This window comes from Danaus plexippus, chromosome 14 (assembly GCF_018135715.1).
Source record: "Danaus plexippus chromosome 14, MEX_DaPlex, whole genome shotgun sequence".
Classification (NCBI taxonomy): domain Eukaryota; kingdom Metazoa; phylum Arthropoda; class Insecta; order Lepidoptera; family Nymphalidae; genus Danaus; species Danaus plexippus.
The window spans coordinates 193,770-218,865 of record NC_083546.1 but is presented as its reverse complement, the minus strand read 5'-3'; the positions used below and the strand labels follow the sequence as shown (position 1 = coordinate 218,865).

The following is a 25,096-nucleotide window of genomic DNA, read 5'->3' as shown; positions in this document are numbered from 1 at the left end:
TTTTCCTTCCACGTTTTCGTCATTAGTAGATGTCACTGTTACCTGTCAATCTGTTTCTTAATTTCTTACCAAGCTTTATATTAGGAGCAAATCTTAGCCATAAATATTATTTTGGGCAATTTCAACATTTAAAAAGGTCTTTTTTCACTTTTCTTTGGGGAAAGCCGCCATGACTTAACAGTTTATTTACATATTTAAATAGCATTGATATTTCTCATTCAAAATGTCATTAACAAAGTCAAATGATTTGATTGATTCATACACTAAAAGAGATGTATGGGTTCTAGCATTGTATGTATTGTATAACATAAGTTTAACTAATTTTATTTTGTTAATCATGTGTTGGCGTCCGCGCATGGGCTTCTTTGTAAGGCATTGGTGTTTATGTACCAAAAACTCAAGTTCTTGAAAGTTTTGATAGGTTATAAGAATATCTGAGGTTAGAAAAGTTATCGGGAGGTATAGTTACTTACCAGACTTTTTAGTGTAACTATCGGCAAACGCTAGACACTGAATTCCTTCTTGAGAGATATTCTCCAAGCTTGACATGCTGCTGGATCGCGATCTTGAAAACGAGCTGTCCAGCTTGTCTACGCGGCCAGTTGGTGTAATACACATAGGTTATTCCTCCGCTTTGTTCGAGAATCAGCTAAAAGTCCACTAGCACGGAATGCTAGAGAACCCTTAGCTCCCCCATCATAGTGGTTGTAAATGATATTGACACAGAAAACGATGAAACGACGAAGAAAAGAAAACACTAACAATATCATACAAATGTGTACAACAACCACTATCATGATAATAATAATAACAACTACAAGGTTGCACGCTAGATCTAGCTGGTTATGTGCACTTGTGAAATTGACTGAGCTTGATCCAATAGTCTTTTTCGTGCCACATAGAATATTAAGGTAGAGATTTGGGAAATGTTTCATGCTCCATATTTTATTGCATGCCCGTCCAATTTCAGCTTAATTTCAGAACATAACTATATAATATTCAATATATATATATATCAAGATTAGCTCAATGTTTTAGTCTCGATTTGTCGAGGAAAAAATAGTTTTAACAGCACATATACATGTTATTTCAATTAAAACAAATTAATCCTTTTGGGTTTACAAAAATATATATAGATAATGGTACAAACAATGATAGCTAAAAGGATGGAAGCAACATATGCGGCGAGACAGGACGGAGACCCATGATACGTGATGTAAAAATTAGTATTTTCATTAGATAAATTACATATGGGAATGAATAGGCAGAGGCGGTTGTCATAGCAAACTATTATCTAGTGGTTGGTTAACTGGCTCTAAGACATTCTTCAACAATTTTATATTTTTACTATATTTTGCAAAGCCATCACTCAACTAAAATAAAGCATTCGTATGGACGGACAAACAAGGTTGACGAAAAAATATCACATCTAAAAATGTTGTACAGCATCAATGCTCTCCATGATAGCGCATGCGACTAGTACTATTAATAAGAAGATTACTTAAGCATACATAGACATAAGGACAGCCGAATATAGAGGCAGCCAAAAACGAGCCATATAAACTTTTGTGGTCGAGCTAGAAACAAAAAAATAATGTCATGTACTCAACAGCGGTTAATAATTATAGTAACACTATTAATAACGATCGAGTGATCGCCGCCAGAGTCGTCTCTGCGGACCAGGCGCTCGACGTTAAGTTTGACACTGAAGTAGAAATAGGAAAATATGATGCTGCTAGAGGCAAAGAAACAAAACAAGTGACTGCTCGTGATAAGTAAGATAAATAGAAACATTTGGAAAACTTAGAAAAGGTTTTAAATGATAAAGATCGTGTCTCGTTTACAAAATGAAGCGTCGCATATAAAATACACATATTACATGGATTCCGTTCGTACAATAAGAGAGTGATAGATATGAGAGAGAGGGAGAGAGATAGTTTTTAGTAGTAAGTCACCTTTTGTTACGTGTAAGAGTCATGCCGGATACAGTTCGTGAGTGCAGTTGAGGTGCAGTGTAGGAACAACATAGTAGTATAGTCACAGCCACAATTTCCATCTAACGGATATAACAAACCAGCTACTGTGTAAATATCGCACCGCAGCCCGTGACAAGCCACACAACAGAAGGAAATAAAATAAACAGATTATGTAAAAGTAAGTCGATGCAAAAGTCATTCGGATACCATTGGGTTGCACAATTTGTAAGTACTCCATAGATGCGAGAGTCTGCGGAATAGTCGGTTCTGTATCGACAAATAAACCACAATAGGTTACAAGCGAGATCTTCAATCCTTACTCTATACTTTGACATTGTCGCCGTCTACAGTCTTAGAGTAATCTCTTGGCAGTATTTGAATTTTGCAAAATATTTTTTGATATGGAAGGCATTAAACATTAGTGATTACATTAAGGCTGTAGTATTACGATATGATCGACGATGAGGTATCTGGCGAGACAACTACTTCACTGCCATGACAGGGACACACGATCGAAGAACTCAGTGGATAGACGACAATGGTAACAACACAGGAGAACAGAAAACTACTTGGAAAATAACTAGAAATAAAATAAACAAACACATGTTACTGTGATGATTACCGATGAAATGATTCCGATCTGAAATTGGAAATTGATCAAATAAATAATTATACAGAGAGGAGAAGCCAACACATGCTCCACTGAGGATTACGGCGCTTCTTAATGGATTCGGATTATGTAACTTTAAGTGGGTTTATCTTTTTTGCCAAAAATAGTTTACATTCTTTTTATTTAACTTGATATTTAACAGAAAACAATAATCCAGTATCTAATATGAGAAGTTACGGACATTGAAGTGGTTATAGTGTAGAAAGTATATTAAAAAGAAAATTATAATAACAACAAAAGAAGGGAAAAAGAAGACGAAACAGAGGCGAAGTCGCTCGAGAGTATAGCGGCGCAGTAACGACTAACTAATTTACTTTCATATGATGCACAACAAATGCAAGGCGCGTTATATAGTCAAGCCATCACCGGCCGATGCTTCATGACCTCAATACGTAAGCGTCTCAAGATGCACAACATACGCTTCCGACCCATTCCAATCGGCACTCGATCCAGCGACTCGCCGTAAGAACAACTCAAATAAACAAAAAAAAAAAAAAACTGAACATAACGAAGGAGAAATTGCGACTGCGTTAGATTGGAAAGGCGGGACCGAGAGGTCGTATAAAGGTGACTGTACTACCAAAACTGCAATACTGTCGCGTCGTTAGCAGAGAATGCTGCGGGGCGGGGGGCGCGGCGTACACGTCGGACGCGGTGGAGAGGCACTTGTGCAGTTTGCGGGTACCTTGCGAGCGCGAGCGCCGCACCGCACGTGTTCCTGCGGGGCCCCCCGCAGCCGGCGCCGGCCCGCCGCTGGCCCCCGTCGGCCCCCCGCCAGGCCCCGCAGGGCCTCCGCAGCCTCCGCCCGGCCCGTTCATCTACAACACACACACATAGGTCCGGTCCGCGGCCGACCTCATCTCGGCGCACCCCTACCGACGCACGCGCACACGACCGCCTCCCCTACCGATTTACAACACAGGTCGAGATTCCACATTATATCGTGACCTAATATATTCCTGCTGATATAAGTTTATGTGACGATACAAACCAAAAATGTCAGTTAAAACCCAATATTACTAAGCGAAAGTAACCACTGAACATAAAATATACAAAAACAGGAAGGAATGTGATAGACCCGCCACCACGCTTACAAAGTAGGATTACATATTATTGACTTAAACACATACAATATATATAAGATTAAGCCTAAGTAAGAAGAACCCGACGCGGCACATCGTTAGACGGACGAAGGAATCTCTGCCAGATGGCTGGAGTCTGTATTAGTGAGGTGTGAGCGGACAAGTCACTGTATCCCTTCTGTTAGCTTTGTGTGAGTCCTTAATCTTTGGTCCATACCTATTCTGGTGGGTACTTCTATCACTCGCTCGATTGTCTCTTCTTCCGTACTTTGCTCATTTCTTGGGCATAGTCTCCCTACTAAATCTCCTGGAGAAAGCAGATCGGTCAACAATATACGTATATTTCGGTTAGGTTGTTAGTGTTCCTGGCGCGTCTGTCGCTCGGGATGGGCTGATGTGAAGCTATCAAGCGGGAAGGTGCACAGCTAGAGACCGACTACGTAGCTCGTTACTCAAAGATCATCAAACGGACATCGACTATACAAGAGGTTGGAACGCCTACTACCGATGCATAAAAATATAAAATGAAATTATCAAATTACCGAAGAGCTCTGATAGGTATTTAAGGCAGTTCGACTCCTCGTCGGCTGAGTCCTTGTCCTTGGGAAAAAAATATACCAATTACCGAATGTATTATATTGGCCGGTCAGCATATAATAATTGTACATATTTACTTACACGTGAATGTTAAACAAATATATTATGTATGAGTCTTTGATACCGGGCTGCTCAAAGTATATAATGAAATTAAATAAAAAGCTAAATATCACAAGAAGCGGGAAGCATGATGTATCGCTTGTATCACAGTGAATAATCTCGATGAATACTTTAAAACTAAACTAGTAGCACTCTTTTCTCAGAACTGTTAGTAAATCAACCAAGAGTAAACTCCGAGGTCAGAACTCTAACTACTTATTTACGAGCAAAAAGTCTATCGTATGAGAACGTATCTACATTATTAAAGGATATAAATTGGCCAAACCATTAGCATTCCAAACCAATCCCGGAACTACGCTATGATACATGAGGGCTAGTGCTACCACACGACACGGAACAACCGCCCGCGGTGCCGCGAGAGTGAGTGGGGTGAGGTTGATGGATGGCTCCCGGGGATACTTACTGAAACGACGCATCAGGTTGCCGGCAAACGACTGCGGTTGCTGAGCCGCGGCCTGTTTCTTGCGCAGATCCTTCACTGACTCTTGCTTAGTGTACTTTATATTAGGCACCGAGAGGAGTCTTTGATCTCTTTGATCTCTCGTCTCCTCTTTTCTCCTACTTTTGCCTCGGGGCGGCCGCAAAGGTTTGCCGTCTTCGTCGAACAGAGGAAGGTTATCCGGTCTCGTGGCTTTTTCTTCTTCTCCTAATCGAGATGGTGATATATCTGGAGTGTCCTCATTCCTCTCTTTGTCCTGCCATCTCTCCTGCAACTCTTTATGCATTCTCTCGAACACGTCCGAGCAAACGCGTAGCGGGGAAGACAGCTGGCTCTTATCTTCTTCTGTCACTTTAACACCGGTTTCGACTTCGTCTGGTGAATCCGTATTCATTGCTTCAGTCCGGTCTGAGCTGACTTGTGTCGGCGCGGACGGCTCACAGTAGAATTGTGAATTGCCTTTTTCATTATTATCTTCGTTCTCTGGAGCTGCAAACGCAGCTTTGAACTTAAGATCTACTTTCGAGAGTTGTCGTTTCAGATTGAAGTTCTTCCAGGGGGTGGATTTTCGTCTCATGTCGAGCTTAGGATCGGGAAAAGCTTCCTCGACGGCGTCCGGACTGGATGGTGACTCCTCCAGCTTCAGAGACAGGGGAATACATCATTTTGTAGAGCGAGGCTCAGTGATCATAAGGAGCTGCGGACTACTGGGCTACATTACAGAAATCGCAGTCCTTCTAGAAACTTTTTGGAATAAGGGTCGATTAAAAATTTACCATATTCTTTTATTAAGATTTCTTACACGAAATATGAAGTTTATTAATATTTTTATAGCGACAGCAGTGTAAACTATATTCGGTCCAAGTTTGCTTACTTTCATGTAACTGTACTTGTCTAACAGTTAGATAGGCGTTATAGTAGAGACAGTACAAGGCAGGCCGTGTGTAACAAATGTCTAAATGCCATGCTAGATGTCACTACGGGTAAAGCGGGGTTTCGAGTTAGAGCTTGGTACTACAAAATTAAGAAAATTATAACGAAATACTATTTGAGGATAGAGCCAGAGAAACATCTCCGGCCTAGCAACTAAAACGTAATAAAACAGAAAGGCAAATAAAATATAATGTGAAAGATTGCAATTTAAGTTTCTAATTTGAGATGTATGCTCTTATATGTAAACACAGTCGCTTTAAACATCATTTACAGTGTAATGAAATTGTCAGTTATAATACTTTTAAAGTTACGTTTCCTCTACTGGTGTCTGTCGGCCTACTGGACGGTCCCATTGGACATCCTTCGGTCAGCTTTTAACGAATCTCTTACCACAAATATAACCTAGATGTCCTACGTCCTACCTCCTACCTCCTACCTGCCGGGCAACGGTCACAGAAAAGATAATCGACGACCGCTTTGAAAAAATAAAACAGGTTAGAAAATGACGCACGATTCGCACCGAATTACCACAGATCATATATTCGTAGACCACTATCACTACTAGAGTCTAGACTGACCTGGTCTAGGTCGGGCGAGCGCCTGTCGTGACGGAGGTGTGTGTGTTGGTCGGGGTGGGGCAGGTAGAGAGCGTGCGCGGGCAGAGCTGCCACCACACAACGACGCCATACGTCCACGACCACCAGGCCGCGCTCCCCGCCCCACGCCATACTGACGGATCGTTCACATTAACGACAGTCAGCGATGATCGGAAACATTGAAGGTGTCACAAAAATAATTAGTTCAGTGGCTACACGTCCCGTAAAGTGTAATATACTGCCTCCGCTCTACAGTCTACACACGATACTCACAGGCCATACGACGAGTTGATGGTGAGTGTGGTGACAGGGTGGGGCGGGCCGTGCTGCAGCGCCACCAGCGCGGCTTGGAAGCCGGGGGCCCGCCGCGACCCGCCCGTGCCCGTGGACCCCCGCACACGGAGCCCTGCGCCCGCCCATCCACCCGACTAGAATGTATCACAAACACTTGATGAGAAGGAAGGAATCAGGGTTGCGCTTACGGAAAATATGTGTTTGAGAACTAATTGATACTTATTGTTAAATAAGATGAAGCTATTTGTATACCGTGTTCTTTAAAGCTGGGGCTGTTGTTAGTAGCTCTTGAGCTTCGTTTTATTTTCTTTACGCTATAATGTATCTTTTTTTTATTCATATTTACAGTGTTGTGTGTTAGTTTGTTTGTAGCTCGAGTAATACAGCTGTATCAGACAGACCTTCTTCCCGTCTCCTTCTGCGGAGTCGGAGGCGCGGCTGAAGGAACACGAGCGACTGTTCTCCACTTCTGGAGACGTCTCCTCCTCGACCGAGTCACTGATGACAGGTATCTCTATGACCTGGAAGGATGGCGTTGAATAATTATGTTACTTTAAAAATATCTTAGCTTTTTAGGGTTTCTGAGACGTCCTGTATGTGTTATAAAGATAGTACTTGGCTGGGACGTCGAACACACCGGGTCTTATTAACCACACTGATATTATAAATGTACGTATGGACGGTTGTTGCTCTTTCTCGTTCAATATACTGAACATATTCTGATGACACTCTCACATAATGTAGCTTGGACAGCCGGACCACATAAGAGGAGTCGCAGACGGTCGGTTAGCCGTTAACGTATCTATCACATCGAGTTCACATTATTCACTTCTCTCTGAACCTGATTCCGCGGATTACACGGACACAGGTCCGTCACAAAGTAGTGTTTTATAAACTGACATGAGTCTCCGCGTGCATCTCCGTCTTCCTGAACTTGAACAGCACCACGTGTCCGTGAGGGAGAGCCACCGCCAGCCGCCGAGACTCCGCGCACAGGGACGCCGCAGACACGCACAGCGGGGACTCCTCCTCGTAACCCCCACGACGCTCAAACACTGCGGGGAGGGGAGGGTCAGTATGATGGAGCAAAGTCAGTAGAACACAACTATAGAGAAGAGATGCTGTATTCATGATTAAATAACATTGACGTGGTCGAACAGATACTGATAGCGAATAACCGGCGAGGAAGCAAACTTCACAGACGGTGGGACGGTGTTGAGGTGGTCAGAGCTCTCTACAGAGGAATGAGTTCAACAATTACCTTTGGAGCATTTCAGTTTATATAATATTTGTAAGGTCCCCGCGCTCGCGTCCCAGAACTTGATACTGCCGTCAGCGTGCCTGCACACGGAACGCACAAACATTGGAGACACACAAGAACAATCAAATCAATGCAACTAATATAAGGAATATCAGAGAGCACTCCGTGTTTATCCGTTACTGGGCTCAGGGCTGTTTCTCTTGTAAGGTAAAGTTTATTTAGATATGCCGAGTGAAATTTCTTACTATTGACGTATGTGTATAAGTAACGCTCCCATTCCAAGAACATGATCTCAAGATTTATCCGAATACTAAGTTTTTTTTAATTTATCTCTTCAAAATTAATTCCTGTATTAAAATTTTTGATCTAAATCCCATAGCAAAATATTAATTCTTGCAAATAAATATTATTCCTCTGTGTATTATTCTATGATAGTATACTTCCTACCCGGTCAGTATGATCTCGCTGTAGGAGCAGGAGGCCGGAGCCCACTCCCCGCCGTTGATGGGCCACAGTTTGTCACTGAAGCCGGCCGTCTTCTTGTTACCTTGACGACCCACTGAGTAGAATGCTGGGATCTGGAAACAGAGGCTCGAGGTTAAAGTTGTAACAGCAGCTGTTTGATCTGCTCTCCCGTTTGTCTCGACAGGGATGTGTGATGTGCGATATGGTGTGGTCTGGCAGGCTCGATAGAAAACAGCATCAAGTTCTTGACTCATAAGAAGTTGTTTATATAGAAATTCGTAAAACACCATCAAAAGCATGTACCAAATCTGAAGGACAATCAGCGAAGTAGTAGCAGCAGGTAACTGAAGACTCGTGTATGTCCATGGGGTAGGGATTCTCGAAGCAGGGGTAGCCGGGGGAGAGCAGGTCGATGACCACCAGGTCATTTTGGAGGAGGACCACGATGGCGTATGGCTCCTGGTAGTCTGAAATAAAAACAACAAAGTTAAAAAGTATTTCAAGACAATCAAACTCAAACGATCCTTTCCGGGATATCCTATAGGAGACATTCAGTAGAGACAGCAGAAACACGGCGCGATGAACTCGACCACAACTGATATCACTGTGTGTGGGTGTTTCTATGTATGTGTGTGTGCGTGTGCGTGTGTGTGAGTTGTAAGACGATGGCTGTATGTTAATGTCTCACCAGCAGCGTGTGGACTCTCACAGAGCGTGACGAAGTCGACGACGGTGTGTTCCATCTCTAAGACGGTGGTGCTCTTCCCGTTGAGGACCGTGATGCTGTGCGTGCGGCCCGCCTTGTCCGTCGGCAGGCCACCAGAGAAAATCACCAGACTCTCGCTGGAAGACACACAATGTACATTAAAAATAAACAGTTCCTGAAGATGTTTCAATTCACTTTGAACTCAGCCGTTACCCCGTCCTCGAAGTCTTCCATTCCAATCTGTGGATCGGTTTACATGGCTCCGGTTTCCCCTCCTTGTTCGCTTTCGCTGGAAATCGTAATTAATGAAACATTCCATTAATTATTTTCTATTGTTCGCACCGTTTGGATACCGTCTTATTCATTGAAAATGAAAGGGAAGTACCCAGACTTGGGTTTGGAAATGATTCCACATAACAACTATGTAATTAATGAAAATCTTATTTGCCTATATTTATGTTTTCGAGCCGATTCTAGTACTTTTATTTCTCGTATCAATTACTACTGGTGTCAGATTGTACTTTAAGTTCTGTCTGTTTCATACCATGAGGATAGGACAACGAGGTGGGTCTCGGCGAGCGTGTGCTCCAGGTGGCCAGTGCTCCGTCTGCATGAGCCGTCATGAGCTTCCCGTCGTGTTGCCAGGCGGCCGCTCGGACCCCATCACCTGGCCCGCCGGTGCCGAGCGAGCCTCGCCACTCGGCGGCGCGCGCTCGCAGATCCCACACAACCACCAAGCCGGTCTCAAATGCTATCACTAGCTACAAGATTTTACGAATTATCCGACTGACTATTTATTTTAACAATAAAAGTATTCAGGTAGCGGGGTCGGGTCCTGTTCGTGTCAGTGAATTTACCTTTTTATTATCTATTTGAATTTACACAAGTTTTAAACATTATAGTTAGAGGTTTCACACCAAGTTCAGTTAGCATCCAGGTTAAGTTAAATATTGATAACTTAACCCATGTACATATATACATTAAAGAAATATAGTATCGACAAGTATTGTAAAGGTGTTAAAGAATTGTCCGCTAATTTTATTATTGCTACAACGATCTGACATCCTACCTTGCTCGCATCAATAGGGTTTTCACTCAAGTCCACAACAGCACCAGGGTGGACTGCTCTTGTTCTGTCGACAAACAGTTGTTTATATTTAAACACGAACATTACAAAACGTCTCTAACGTCTCAGCAATACCTTGGACGAAATTATTGCATGTATTTAGAGTCACATCAATAAGCCAATCTTAGAGGCAACGGTATAAGTAAGTCACAGACATATGACAAGAGTAAATATAATAAGTAATAATAATGACAAAATAGTAACGAAGAATTTTGAAGGACCATGTACCAAATGACCAAGTGTGAGCACTTCATTTAAAAATTTTACGCAAGAAAAATATTTAATAGATTGAAAATAGTCGAGTCCTTCGAAGGTTTTAAGTATATGAACGAGAACCAACAACCTTTTGTAAACAGATAGTGTTACAATTATTATTTTATATCCAACAGAGAATTGTCTTCTGTGTTTACAAACCGATTCCAGTCTCAGTTTTAATAATGTCAATATTTGTCCTCAAACAAATCTGTAACACAATTTATGTATCCGACAATAAAACATAATGAATCCTGATCCGCGTCATATCCATATAACGGCGCCACTTGTTGCGACGTCTCGGCGACATCCCCCCGTCGTCTCTCGTCCTCCCTCACCTTCCCCCGTCTTCCCTCGTCCTCCCCCATCCTTCCGCTCTCCACGTACGTAAAGAAAGCCTGTTCTTGATTAAATAATAAACTCTCGATATGTAAACATTATACATTCCGACTGACCGGCGATCTTGTGTTTCTAAGAAACCAATCTTCTGTAGCGATGGAATACAAGTGAATATGAGTTACAAAGGATCTCGTTAACGATTTACGTTTTCCTAGAAGTGTATACGCTCCGGTCCACTGTTCGCTGAAATGTTAATGTTCGGACTTTCTTGACATGCTTTAATAAGTTCGAGGGTCTCTTCTCCCATACTAAACATCATTTATACATACAATGAAAGATTTACGTGACATAACGTGTGCCGCCCTGTCTTCATAACACACCACACTCGACACTCTATGAAGTGTGTTTGCTGTCCAGCAATCTGTTTTATGACTATTAGTCCACGGTTACATATCGAGAGTGACGTCACACTTGTAAACTGCACGGTTATCAGAGTAAACGTTCGTTAATATTCTGGAAAGACTGGACGAGTATTTTAAATTATATATTAACAATATTTAAATTATTCATATATTTTTTATTTGTAACAACTCCTTATAGGTTAAACAATTCGTTGTACAACAACTTGTAGATTCAGCTGAATCTATACAGAGGTCCTACAATATACTAAAGTATAAGTATAACATTCTTCATATATTTATAACTGGATTGACTACGTAAAGCCATCACATAATTAAAACATGACAATTATAACGAGTCAGCTATCAACTCGTCTAAGATCAAAAGCGAGTCGGTTTGTACTAATCTTTATCTTAATTCCCAATAATAAGGTGAACACATTCGACTATAACCCGTTAAACCACAACAGAACTCGTTGAAGATAAAACGAGCCGGAAAATCAGCTTCGTGAAAATCTCTTAACACGCTAAAATCGCTCCGAAGCCCACAAAGCACTTTTCATTGCTGGACTGTTTAGTGCATTTGAAAGGTTATGCGAGCTAACCGAGCACATTCCGTTAATAGGGACGTTCATTGTAATTTCATATCAAACCATTATTGTCAAGTGGCTCGTTACTTTTTCATGAATAAATTCATATAATATTACACCGCCATAATGTTGCGATAAAATAACATAAATCGAACCGTATTGTGGTCCGTTCCACAAAGCACATCCGGCGGCCATGTTGCCTTGCCGCCATATTGCCGACGCCATTTTATATGGCCTTATCTTCCCAGTTGTTTAACTTGTCAATACAGGTACAAAAGCTGTTTATTGTCAATACAGCTTTAATATTCGCTGGGAGACTGTTCTCTAGTATATTCGATGCTTATCGTATTGGGATATTTACTTTCTCATCTCACTAAATAAACTATTTTCTGTTTACAGAACAATAAGGTAAGGGCGGAAAATGAGACTCGTGATGAGGCGAAGGTTCGTGTGGTCTCTATTGTTAAATATTAAAAATGATTCAAGTCGCTCTATCAGGAAGTTCATTGACAGCGATGTTTTTGAATTTGGTTCTGTGATTCGTTACAGACACCCAGAGGGAGCTGGCTATGCGAAGAAAGAAGAGTGAATGAGTCAGTATAGCGGAGAGGACAGCCGCGGGCCAGGCACGTGACGCACACCAATTAAAATTTAATCAACACCAGAGTATTGTGCGTGACGTCGGTAATTCGTTTATATAATTGCGGCGAGATCGCAACCAACCTAACAATAACAACAACAACTGACCGAACCAAACAAAGCAAATTATTCATTTAATGGGAAATCTCGTTACATGCGTATTGAGTGCTTTCAGTAAAACGAGAGATAATTTTACTTTTTAATGAACAGTTTTGAAAATATCTATTTGGTGTAGGTTAATGCATTTGTCATTATAGTATTAATTTTTCTCCAGAATTAAGGAAAACTATCTACAGCGGTTTTTTTTTTATTAGACCGCAAAAGTCCCTACATGAGTGTTGTAGACATGAGAGGATGGCTGGGGATGGCTGGGGATGGCACTGCGCCGCGTTCTATAAGTGACATTTATAATGATGAACAGAAACACAAGGCCACCCGGTCTTCCGATGTGTTCTCTGGCATTGATTGGCATTATTGGGAATAATGTATTACTTCGACTTTCTCTATACATTGATCTTAATATTTTTCAGTGTCTCACTAAGCTTCAAGTACTGTTGGCTATTGAATTACTTAACCCCTTTCTCTGACCTCGCCGGTCACTAACAGTAAACGTGAAAACTCGTCAATTCGGATGCAGACGGTGATTAAAAGAAGTGTTGAATATAGAATAAGTAGTGGACGTTGAACTCTACGTGATGCATATATTTTTACAAAGAAAAGATCTGACTCCAAACTGAATTATGAAGTAAATTTTGAATAACTTTGTCGACGTTAGAAGAACACGGAACATTGAACACGTCGCATGAGATCTCGATCAGTGCACATCACCGCCTCACGTAACATTCCTTGTTCTTGTAAATAACAGCTTCTTTGAAGAACATACAAATGTCTGGTACGTTCACATAACTATTACGCAATTTATATGTTAAATATTGAGAATGAGGTATTTACAATTAGTTGATAGACAAACACACGATGAAGATCTCTATACATACTTATGAACTATTAATTTATAATGATTTGAAATTATAAAACTATGTATTATTATTAGTAATTATAAACTTGAAATGATATACAACAAAACTAATTCCTGCTAACAAGGAACGCGTCTCTCGCAACACATGAAGTAATCGCCAACCTAAAAGACAGATACGGAAATTGAAAATTAGTGTGTCTTTATAAAATATTTTTTGATAAAACCATATCAAAAGCAATAAATTCAAGCCGAACATGAGCACGCAATACAATATTGATACAGGTTACAGGACGAAACTCGGTACGCTTCATGACGCTCTGTTAAATTTTATATTCTCGCCATGGAAGCAATCATAACGAAATTGACAATTTAGCTTTCATACGTCGAACGTTTTATGATATATGTTTATAATAAAATAGTACGTCGTTTGGCAAACCATGGAGAACGAATCCTTTATGACCGGTCCTTAAGACTGATAACAGACATTGATGGAATAAAAATTTAATTTATATGACAGAACATAGAGCACACACCGCGCTGCAGTATATCGAAGTTTGACACTCACACGGGGGACGGAGTTTGTTCATCCTTAACACTATAGCGATTCAAATAACATTTTATATATAATGATAGGAGAAGATTATCATCAGTTGAGAACACAAACAAAGCCGCTCGACTCCGACTGCGTCTCACACTCGCACGTTATCACAGCCGGGTCGGAGGTCGGACTGAACTTATTGTATCGGTGATAATGACATTGTTAAACATCCTTCATCTTATTATAATGACAGCGGAGTTATCATAAGTATACGGACAATAGTTTTAAATAATATGCTCTCTCTGTACAGATAAGAAATTCTCCTAAATTTCGTCACTTCACACTGACCGTCGATATTTTCTACGAGTACGAGAAATAATATCTGGCAATTTGATTAAATTTTCTTTTCCAACACAATATTCGACTTGAATCAGAATAAGTACAGGCTGTTGAGTGATTGTCCAAGCCGAGAGAGTTTAATTTTATTGAACAACATTACCAATTGACTTAACATTTGTAATCTTTCATTGATCAACGCTATTACTTCTCATAAACGTCATAATCTCGTGAACACTGCTGTTATAAGTCCAGTGAGTCGCTGGATCGTCCTAAATGAAACTCTCGCTGTATAAAAGTGTTTCAATACACTACTGACTACACTCTTTGATGGCCTCACATTTTAATTTAAATTAATACACATTAATATTTTTCGTAAATAACTGTTCACACTTGACTCACAAAACGAGAATGTAACAGATGCCTTTGAAGTGTTCCAATAGTTACACTAAATAATATTACAACTTAGAAGGGCTATGGACGATGTTTTGTAGAACATAATTCCAGTACATATGAATCACACACCACAAAAAACTTCTGCTGTAATAATGTCTATGACAGAGTTGTCATATCATTTATATTGTCGTTTAAACAAACTGTTACTAATTCAGTAATAAAAAAATGAAAGGCTTTTTTGTTTAATATGGAACTACACATTTACCCGTTTCATTTCTCTTTGTCGAATACTTTCTCTAAACGAATATATTAATGAATGTAACTTTCAAAGTTTCAACTGAAGGAGAAGTTTCAAGACTTTTGCTGTTTATTAAACTTGGGGTTTTCAATTAATTTCTCAAACGAAGGTTCACTTCCCGGAGATAGCAATTATATAACTAGTCAGAATACTATTGAAGTTGTTGTGACTTGTAACTTCCGATAAAGTAAGTAATTCATTGAAGTGCCTTTTACACAGTAAAAGGTTTCTCTCGCATCTTATGAATATAAATAATCGAGAGTATTGTCTATAAGCTTTTCTAAATACTTTGTACTTGTTTTCGGTTTATCTTTAAAACTATATTTTTCTTTAATTCACATTTATATTGATCGCTTTGATTCTGTGAAAATCTTTCAGTCAAAGGAACAATATCTCTATTAACATAGACACCGACGAGACGACGTTTATTTGAATTATTCTATTTGTTTCACCAACAGTATGAAGGTAAGGAAATATGAAGGTAAATAATCGGTATGCAGGTTAATGACCTCGGAGGCTTTTATTAAATTACTGCTAATAATAATATATTTAAGTAAAATTATCATTAAGAAATATATTTAAATAACTGTCATAGTTGATGAACCCATGTTAAAGTTATAAGTCTGTCTGTCTGTTCGCCCTAATCTTCCCTAGTTGCTGAACGCTTCACTTCCATGTTCGAAAAGTAATTTGTACTAATTCAATACAAATAATATTTCAATCAGAACAGTCTGGTGAGTTGGAGGAAGGAGGAGCTCATAACATCGTATTGATCTACGAACCGAGTAGTTTAACCTCCAGAGCGAAAGTTATACAGCTGAGGAAATAAGTAGTTGTTCCCGTTTGATATTTAACGGTCTTATAGAAAAGGTCGATTGCCTTTCATATTCTTTACAGGATATTTAGCATCACCAGGTAAATGAAGCGGGTTTCTGTTTCCTTCACCCTCGCTTATAAAGTGGTCACGTTGAGTTTAATAGTTGTGATTACACTGTTATGAGCTCTCATTAAAACGCTGTCGCGGCACTGACTGTCTCAGGGTACAGTGTATAATATAACAGCCATAAAAAGTTACGAGAGAACCGTCCAAAGTGTCTAACGCCTCGTATACTTATAGCGGGCGAGCTCGCTCCACACGGACCGCTGTATGTGTTAAATATATTTTTATATGCATGAGCGACAGTGACGGTAACTTGTAACATTATCACGCTGTGTGATGTCGTTCGATGACTAGTTTATATTTTATAATAAAAACATTTAAACTATCGCCATGTAATATTTACGAAGCGTTATCTATTTCAGATTAGTAGTTGACCGAATGTGAAACATATGATTATTCGTCTTTAAAATATAAACTTAGATGATATAAATTGCTTTTTTAAAAGGACACTTGAAATCTTTGCTAGATATTTATTTCGTAACTAAACTTTTTATACCTAGACGGCTGAGATCCCAGCATGAGCTCACCGATGGACGTTTAAATGGAATTGAATTTCTTCTGCAGAGCGTGTCGTCCGATCTCATCCAATATTCGACACACAGAAGAGTTCCATTCTGTAAATGAGTCGGTCCGAGTCCCGACATTATAACATCAAGTCCATTACATTCAGATGTCTGTCACGAACACTTTCAAATTATCTTCAACACATACATCACCCGAATCAGCCATGGTAGTAAATCAATACACGACTACGCTGACGAGCCGGCCTTTACAAAACAAATAAGAACATGAACCCGGACTGTACAAAGCAATTTAAATTTGAAACACAAATATCATAATCGTAGCAGAACTTCGTAATTTCCTTAGCCGGCCTCCGTTTTTATAGCGAATGTAAATAGACCTCCTCAGGATCAACAATAACTGTCAAATATTTTAAAAGATTCCTTTCATAAAAGCTATAGACCGTTCTCAAACCGCTGAATAATAAAAGGGAGGGCTCATTAAAACTTTGCTCGACTTTTAAAAAGAAAATTGCACGCGCGGATAATTTCACGGCGGGCAGCAAGTTTGTGCTGTTTTTGATAAAAGTCCGTTTGCTCAAATTGTTCTCGAGAGCTCCTAAAGAACGCTTAGTCAGCTATTAATAATTCCTGAAACATTCCGTGATTTCAACAACGACTTACTTCATTTAGAAAATACATGTATTATACAATACTTTCTATGAAAAACGAAATAAGCTCATTTTGTAATAAAACCTCAGCGAAGCGCAGGGACGGCACCAGGTCTGTTATAATAATATTGATTCGTTTATTTGCAACCTGTAGACCTGTTATATTTTAGTCCGTGTGCTGCAACATTGTGAATGTTTTAATATAAAATCTAAAATACGATCTGTTAGTGATATCTTGTTTAATTAAAACTCCGCTTTCTATTTTTCTTTTTACTAAGGAAAACGTGATAGCAGCGAGGCGAGATGAAGGTGACTCGAAATATGTTTCATAAAAAACGAGTCATGTCAGACCCATAGTTTGGCTTGAAAATTATTAAAATTTAAAATACAAACAAAAACAAGAATGCTGTTAGTCTGTGGCCTGTGGGCAAGTATAAATACGACTATGTGGCTCGTCACTCAACATCGAAACGGCTAGCAGTTTTAGCTTTTCGTTGATTTAAAACGGAGATTGGAGCAACAACTTGTAGCGAAAAAGGTTTAGGTAGAAAATTTCAACGAAATCTATTTGACACCGGGTCTCATCCGACGAATCTTCCTAACCGGATAAGACAAGGAAGATAATCCGGTTTGCAAGGGGTCGGGGGTTTGGAACGTCCCTTAACGAGATAGCGTATGCTGAATAAACAGTTGAGATAAAACGTGCTTCAAGAATTAATGATAAAGAACTCCAAGAATGAAGAAAAAGAGAACGTGAAGTGCACGTTCACTAAGAAATCCTCTGTTTAACATTTTTACGAATGTTATAAAGAATATTTAGAATGAGCGCTATTGAAGGTGAGTCGATAAAAAGATTTAGACAAATTATTGATAATGATTGCAGTATGTTGGAAAAGAAAAGTTACACTTTAATAACGACGACGAATGATTTGAATTGTAATAAATCGGAACACATCCGGAAACAAAGAGGGAGTGTTAGGGGTCTACAGAGTCGCTCACCTGTTTAATAATAGGATCCCTTAATTAAGAGCCTGAAGGTCAAAGGGTGAGGGCGCAGCCAAATATGAGTGTTAAATAAATAGAGCCTTAAACGATGATGATTAGCTTTATTATTTAACTTGCGAATACTTATTTGCGGTCCGACGATGTTTCTTTAGCATTGCAGCTATTTATTTTAGATATACCTGTTTCATTATAATTAACATCTGTAAAGATATCTGTTAATATCTGTTGAGCTATGAACGCCCGGGCATGCCAGGAACAGCCCGAGCGTCGACATCGAGCTATCACTTACACGGATCTTAAGAATAGATAAGAACAGTGAGATACTTACACTTCTATAGCCTTGTTCCAGTTGATGACGTAGCCGCTGAGCGCGAAGGTCTCTATGTTGACGACGTGGACGTTCCCCCGCTCCGTGCCCACGTGGATCCATTTGGACTGAAGAGGCAGGTGGAGACACGTGATCCTGAGGACAAATGCAAACATTATTACACGACATGACAGTTACACAGAGGAGACTGGCTTATATATCATGTATGTGATTGTTCACTTATGTATTTTAATACTAACAAATGTTTTTGTATCATTCGAATATCAGAAAAAGGAAAAGCAGTCATGCTTGGACAGGAGTAGCGTCCGTAGGGATATATGAATCACATGATACTTATTTGCTGGCTACTAACAGCTAATTACGAGGACTCTTTGATCGATTACAAACTACTTTACGAGTGCATTTCAGTTAAAAAAGGAAAACAGCAAACTAAAACAAATACAAAACGCAACTAAACGAAGAGCCATTCTGTAGCGCGAGCCTATTCCGGAAGCTATTTGAGCGTAACGTACACTGAATGCGACGAGCAACAAAGCAATGGCCACTAGAAAACAATTTCTATGTCGACTTTTCTGATAATGATTTTAATAAATCCTAACTGAATATAATGATCTCGCTGAAACAATAATTAAAATAAGGACTTCACAGCGGAGAGCAGGCGGCCGAACTAAATCCCAAAATCCCCATTCAATGAGTTACAAAATCCTATTTGAGGCAGCTAATATGGAAACCACGAAGCCGAGCACAATGGGCTTTAAAACAAAGTCGAGCGGATAGGGCTGAAGGTCTCGTTAGTGATACAGGTGTGTGCCTGATTGCCTTCCAGCTTATATTAGAACTAAGTTTGCGTTACTTTATGTGAAATTGGCATTTTACTTGTCATGGCTCAAAAAAACCATGTGGAGATGAAAATCAATGTTCATAACAATATGAAGCCACATTCATTAGTTTGATGAAAAAGTTTTAAAAGCCCAGTCGTCGTTGACATTTGTCTATTACAGTACAAACAGTGATTGTGGTAACGCCCGTGTCGCGTGTGCTCTCAATGTTTACTTCAAGTCATTTACCGATCGGGAACTTCAGTCATTAGTGCAAACGGAAATAACTTTAGTTAGTTATCTGACGTCAATAATTAATACCTCGCTAAAAGGTTATTACTTTACGTTTCAATTTATAACCGGCGAGTTCATCGATTTCGTTAAACGTTTGGCAATTTAGAATTAATGAACATCCGCGGAAACCGTGCAATTAATAACATGAACTTTGAAAAACACCGCGCTCAATAGAGTACAATTAGTAAGCAAAGGGAAGTTGAAAACCTTTCAGATTCACTCGCTGGAATTAATTAAAAATACGTACGTTCTGAATGAACGGCGATTGCAGCCAGCTGGGAGGGCTCTTTCATCGTCTCTTGTATAGTGTTTAATAGATGCATTACATCACCTCCGATAAGCGGCAAATTAAATTTCGCACACAGAAACTGTTCATTTACGTACATTGAATCGGAAACGTGTTTCATCAGACCAGAACCAGTTTGACAATACCAATAGAAATACAACATTGTTGTTGTTGACTTCACTCATTCCCAGACCAGCTGTATCAGATTCGTATCATGTGTAAGTATATGTCTCCCCTTCAAAGTGTATCGCGTGGCTGAGCGCTGTTTATACAAAGTATATTTCCCTATGACTCTCAGCAACAGCAGGACCGCAACGTTCGCATAATTATAACGTGCCTTTAGAAAGCCATCGCTGCACTTAATGCTGCGTTAATTCTTACGATATTTATTTTTACCGTCAGCTCCGCGCTCCGTGTAAACTGCAAAGCAAACATGCTGACCCTCATCTGGTGTTTTCCGCGTGCGTGTGCCGATCTCGCTTTTACAGCTTTACTGTGTCATTATAGACGTGACCTCACTCTATATCCTCTACGATTTAAACAAGTACTTGCAAAATTTCGTTATAAGTCAAAAAAGTAACGTTAATTCGCTGTCGCATTAGAGCTTTGGAACCTCTCAGAACAGAGGCTGCTCGGATGAGGCTGCTGCTGATTAAAGACTTCAAATTCGAATTATAAATCATCGTCTTGCTTTTTAAATAGTTCAATTTATCATAGACAGTATTTCAAAGAATTATTTTAGAACGTGTAAGATCCGATCAAAAGAAAGTTATATTTATATTTTTATTGTAACTTGAAAATAGCATATTATGGTTTTAATCTTTTCGTTACTTTAAGTCGACAATTAAAACGAAACTAGCGGTCGTTGTACGCGATCGCCAAATTTTGATAACCTTTCATGTATCCGCCGGGGAAAATTGCTCGTTGTAAGTATCGGAGTACACGTCATATTTCTACGAAGGCTGTTTTCATTATCGGATATCATAAAAGGGTCCAATATCTATCTCATAAGAGCCGAGATGTCGTCCTCACGTCCAGTCCGCCGTTCGCTACACGTCATACTTACGGTCGTAACGTTCTCTCCAGTTCTTGGAAACGTACCAATAACTATTATGCAAAATTTATTGACACTCAACTCAGTCGTTACATTAGCACATTGAACTATCCTAAATTCTGTGGGTCACATTACCTTAAATAATATTTTATACCTCACTAACGTATTGGCAGGCTGGCAATCTCGGCTGACGATAGAAAATTTCGTTAAACTTTTATTAAAAAAACTTCTGCCTACAGTGTACGGAGCATTTGGGACACATAAAGCGCATGCATACGTTTTGGTAAACATTATAAATATTTAGATCATTCTATAAATCTCTCTCGAGAGAGGCTCACGGATGGTAATTCAGCGGGGAAGGATTACATATCGATTTACTCTGTGGATACATTCTTACTGAAGCCTTACAGGTACTATGTACACAATTTTAGGAGGTTTTCTAAGGAATATTTGGAATATTGAAGCCTTCAGCGTCAAGAGAGCATTAAGTGAAAGTTAAGTAGATAGAGCGATTCTAGTCGTGCAACAACGAGGACAGACATTCATCGACATCAATCTCACAGACACTCACCCCTGGAGTTCGTCTGTCTGTCGTGATAGTTTGATGTTATATCTGTAACAAGGTGCAAGGACGGCGAGTAGTGACACAGCAGTAGGAGTAGTACGAGTGACGACAGGGAACAGCAGAACACAACAGCACGGACACCCTTCGTCGTTATAGTGTTACTATATATTGATATTACAAAATACATATTTGAAAGCATTAATTAAGTGGAAGTATTTGCGTTCCACAGATAACAGTTTATGCTAATAGTAAAGCTAGGCGGTTACTGGAATTATTTACGATGTTGTAAGTATCTAGTATCTACAAAACACATATTTGTTAAAAGAACGTAAAATATAAAAATTACGGACGCGAAAATCACTGTTTGTGACAGCTAATTGTTTCTAGCTAGAAACAATTAGCTGTCACTTAGAAGACGAAATTAAGAATGAGGTGTGATTGACGCCTGGCTAGAGAGACTTCCGCGCAAGCCCAGTGTTGTATTGCGTATTGATGATGGTACCCATTGAATCTCTATTCCGACAGTTAAGTTTGTGTAACAGCTCGCTAGAGCTCGTCCCTTGGGCCGTAAGCGACACTCAGCAATTAATTACAGCCGTGGTCTCCCTATTCCCCGGCTATTATTGTGCTGTTTAAACATCTACACCTGATTCTGTTTTGTGAGTGTTTGTCGTCTATCTAGCGCTACAACTTTGTGATAAACATCTGATACATAAAACCTTATTCATGTGCTAATAAATACCTAAATGTTTAGTCTCAGCGTTAACCCCCTCCCTCTATCCCTCCCCCTCGCTTGAACCGGTCAACCCTCGTCCTGTTCCTATACCGACCCCATTTGTATGGTAATTACTAATTATAATAATTAATGTCCAACGAGTGGTCGTTACAATTGGTACAAATGATTTATTCTGTCATTTAGCGTGTGAATGTTCGGTGTACATTAAGTCGTTATATTCAACCTGTTCCTGAATATGCGCACCAAAAATTATTATTTTATTCATGAAAAAGATCATGAATTATGTAAATGTATGGAATTTAAATTACTGTATACAAGCAAAAATACCACCTATGCTGTTGTGTAGATACGATAACAACTCACCGTATACTCTGATATTTAAGTTCATCAATATTTGTGGACGCCATGTGAAACCACAGAAATCCAATATGCATTAAAGTGCAGCTCTAAATTAAGCCTCAGTGAAAACTCACCGTTCTCTCTGGAACTTGAGCGCCTGCACCCTCTGCGGGAACTTCTGCCGGAAGGTCCAGAGGTTGAGCTGGTCGTCTGCGGTGGCCGTGACGAGGGCGCCCTCGTTGATGACGAACTTGGCGTGCAGCACGGCCTCCCCGGACTCGTGGCGGACATGTGCATCCACTCCAGGGCCACCGAGACTGATAACGGTTCAGGAAATTCATGATAATTTTTTATTGGGTATGAGGAAATCTCATCACGCAATGCAGCCCGCATTAAGTCCATTCTACATGTATATATATTTTCTCGCCTTCTATCCGTCGGCTAGGAGGAACCTTTCTTACTTAATCGTCAGGCGTCAGCAGCTTTCTGAACTTTAACGATGTTTTATGAAATGTCGTAAAGATAGCACGCGGGCGAGTGTGAGTGAAGACGCTAACATAGTGCTATATACATTGAAATTGTTTCATCATTACTCAGAATCAAAAAATAAAAGATGTTATATTAATGGACAAATTTGAGTAATGTTTAAAATCTATGTTTAAGTCACATACTTATGTAGAAACAGTGGCGACGCTGTGTATTCCAGTTGAAAGGCATTTTGTGACATTCGTCCATGAGAGACTTGGCTTTATGATTCAGTGTAGTTGTATTATAGTAGTAGTGTTCAAAGAGCCTGTCAGCCATCCATTACCCTAATGTGAACTACGGAGCGTGGCTGTTTGGTTCTCGTTTCAATTTATTTCCATTAAGAGGGATCTAGTTTATTGGACGTTTATTCCTAGCGATAGAAGCTCGCTGGAGCTACTCTATTGTGTTAAAGATGTACTCGCATCGTGTATGTATGTCACTGTGACGCAATAATTAATGAGCTGCAAAAATAATACTGACATAATGTACGCCTTGTTGTTTCGAAACAGTCCTTTCAGATTTTTATTCAACTAAGTTTTGTATCGAAACTATCAAATTAATGCAGAATACAACGTTTTTAGTCATTAATCATCCAATATAACGAATGTTAATGCATTTCGTTTGCCGCTGGCACTATTGTTGTTGGTATAACATCACAGACCCTCGTCCACGGCCCACGGTCCACAGACTCCACAGTTAACATCGTACACACAGAGAGGCTGCAGACCTCTTGTTTGCTCGTCTCTTAGTTTGGTGAACACTTTGTGATGCAAAGCGGAGTTCTGTCCTCCCTTATCGCACACGTAGACTAAAACACACACAGGGTCTCTCATCCACACACATCAATTGACCGATACGTCAGTTAACCGCCTACAGACGTCATCAATTACATATGATCATTTACATTTAAATCTGCAAACACATGTGTAGCGTTCCCAGACATCGCTCCAGTGGTTTTTATTGGTTGCATGTGAAGGATACGGACATTATTCAAGCGCCACATTCACAGCGTCAATATTTATTGTTAAACGATTGCAGTCGCTACTAATTGAAATATTATACGTTATTCCACTGGCAGTGACGGTTCCAGGAATAAAATGAACTAATTGCCTTATAATAAAATAATGTTGCGAAAAACCCGCTTCGTAGGATATTTACATTATACACCAGAAATGTGTGTATTTCATACTTTTGTATTTGTAGTAAGATCAGACCAGTTCTAACCAAATCACACAGACCTTCACTCCAGAAAATAGAAAGGATCTTGATTTTAACTTAAAATATACAAACTGACTGTTTAACTTAATTATTGTATATTCCGAGTTTGTGAAAAATATGAATTTTCAAGTGAAAATATATATATATATATATCAGTATTTCCATATATCATATATAAAAACAGAAAATAATCTTGCCTTTTTGGAAATTGCATCCTCAAATTATTCATTATTTTATCTTTTCTTTTTATAGGTTATTGCTGTACTTGTACTTGTAATGACCGTTAGTAAGGTGTTGTTTTAAAACTTAACGTATTGTTAATGTTAAAGTATTATCACAGAAAACAAAATTAGAATAGAAGTTGTGAATGGTGTTAACGGGAGGTCGGAGGGTCAGTTACATTTAGACAGCGCATTGTAACGATGCTGTGGAACGATTATTACAAAGTTGTTTGCACTTAAAACTTTAGATTATACTCGTAATGTTAATAATTACCGGACATTTAATATCTACGTACATTAAGCGTTACTCGTTAATTTATTTAACACTAACTTAATAAAGTTACGAATTTAAAACTTAGAAAAATAGATGATGTGGTTAAAGAAAGTCCAAGAGTAAAGAATAATGTAATAAATTAATATTCCTGACAAAACAAGTAACAAAGGAAAATATTTAGAATCTGTTGTGACGCCATTAATATATAAAAAGAAAGTGGACACTTCCACTGAAACGAAAAGCGAAGCTTGTCTGTCGGTTCGTATTGAACAAAACAATTTAATTAACTTAA

General features: G+C 39.4%; 1 protein-coding gene across 7 annotated transcripts in view; it reads right to left on the bottom strand.

The window, feature by feature from the left end:
• Positions 1 to 25,096, bottom strand: part of LOC116769544 (syntaxin-binding protein 5) — a 105,880-nt gene that overhangs the window by 7,157 nt on the left and 73,627 nt on the right. For 2 of the 7 annotated variants that reach the window (XM_061522659.1, XM_061522661.1), the window contains exons 3-18: positions 22,698 to 22,880; positions 18,472 to 18,606; positions 10,209 to 10,272; positions 9,684 to 9,900; positions 9,353 to 9,428; positions 9,122 to 9,276; positions 8,737 to 8,900; positions 8,416 to 8,546; positions 7,969 to 8,048; positions 7,608 to 7,762; positions 7,109 to 7,228; positions 6,687 to 6,841; positions 6,396 to 6,546; positions 4,849 to 5,524; positions 3,946 to 4,035; positions 474 to 590 (exon numbers count right to left, since the gene is read on the bottom strand). In XM_061522659.1, the coding sequence (XP_061378643.1) occupies positions 474 to 590; positions 3,946 to 4,035; positions 4,849 to 5,524; positions 6,396 to 6,546; positions 6,687 to 6,841; positions 7,109 to 7,228; positions 7,608 to 7,762; positions 7,969 to 8,048; positions 8,416 to 8,546; positions 8,737 to 8,900; positions 9,122 to 9,276; positions 9,353 to 9,428; positions 9,684 to 9,900; positions 10,209 to 10,272; positions 18,472 to 18,606; positions 22,698 to 22,880 (2,669 nt within the window). Of the gene's footprint in view, positions 1 to 473; positions 600 to 1,511; positions 1,578 to 3,226; positions 3,465 to 3,945; positions 4,036 to 4,848; positions 5,525 to 6,395; positions 6,547 to 6,686; positions 6,842 to 7,108; positions 7,229 to 7,607; positions 7,763 to 7,968; positions 8,049 to 8,415; positions 8,547 to 8,736; positions 8,901 to 9,121; positions 9,277 to 9,352; positions 9,429 to 9,683; positions 9,901 to 10,208; positions 10,273 to 18,471; positions 18,607 to 22,697; positions 22,881 to 25,096 lie in introns of all 7 variants that reach the window. The other 5 variants (XM_061522664.1, XM_061522660.1, XM_061522662.1 and 2 more) reach the window with 5 other exon arrangements.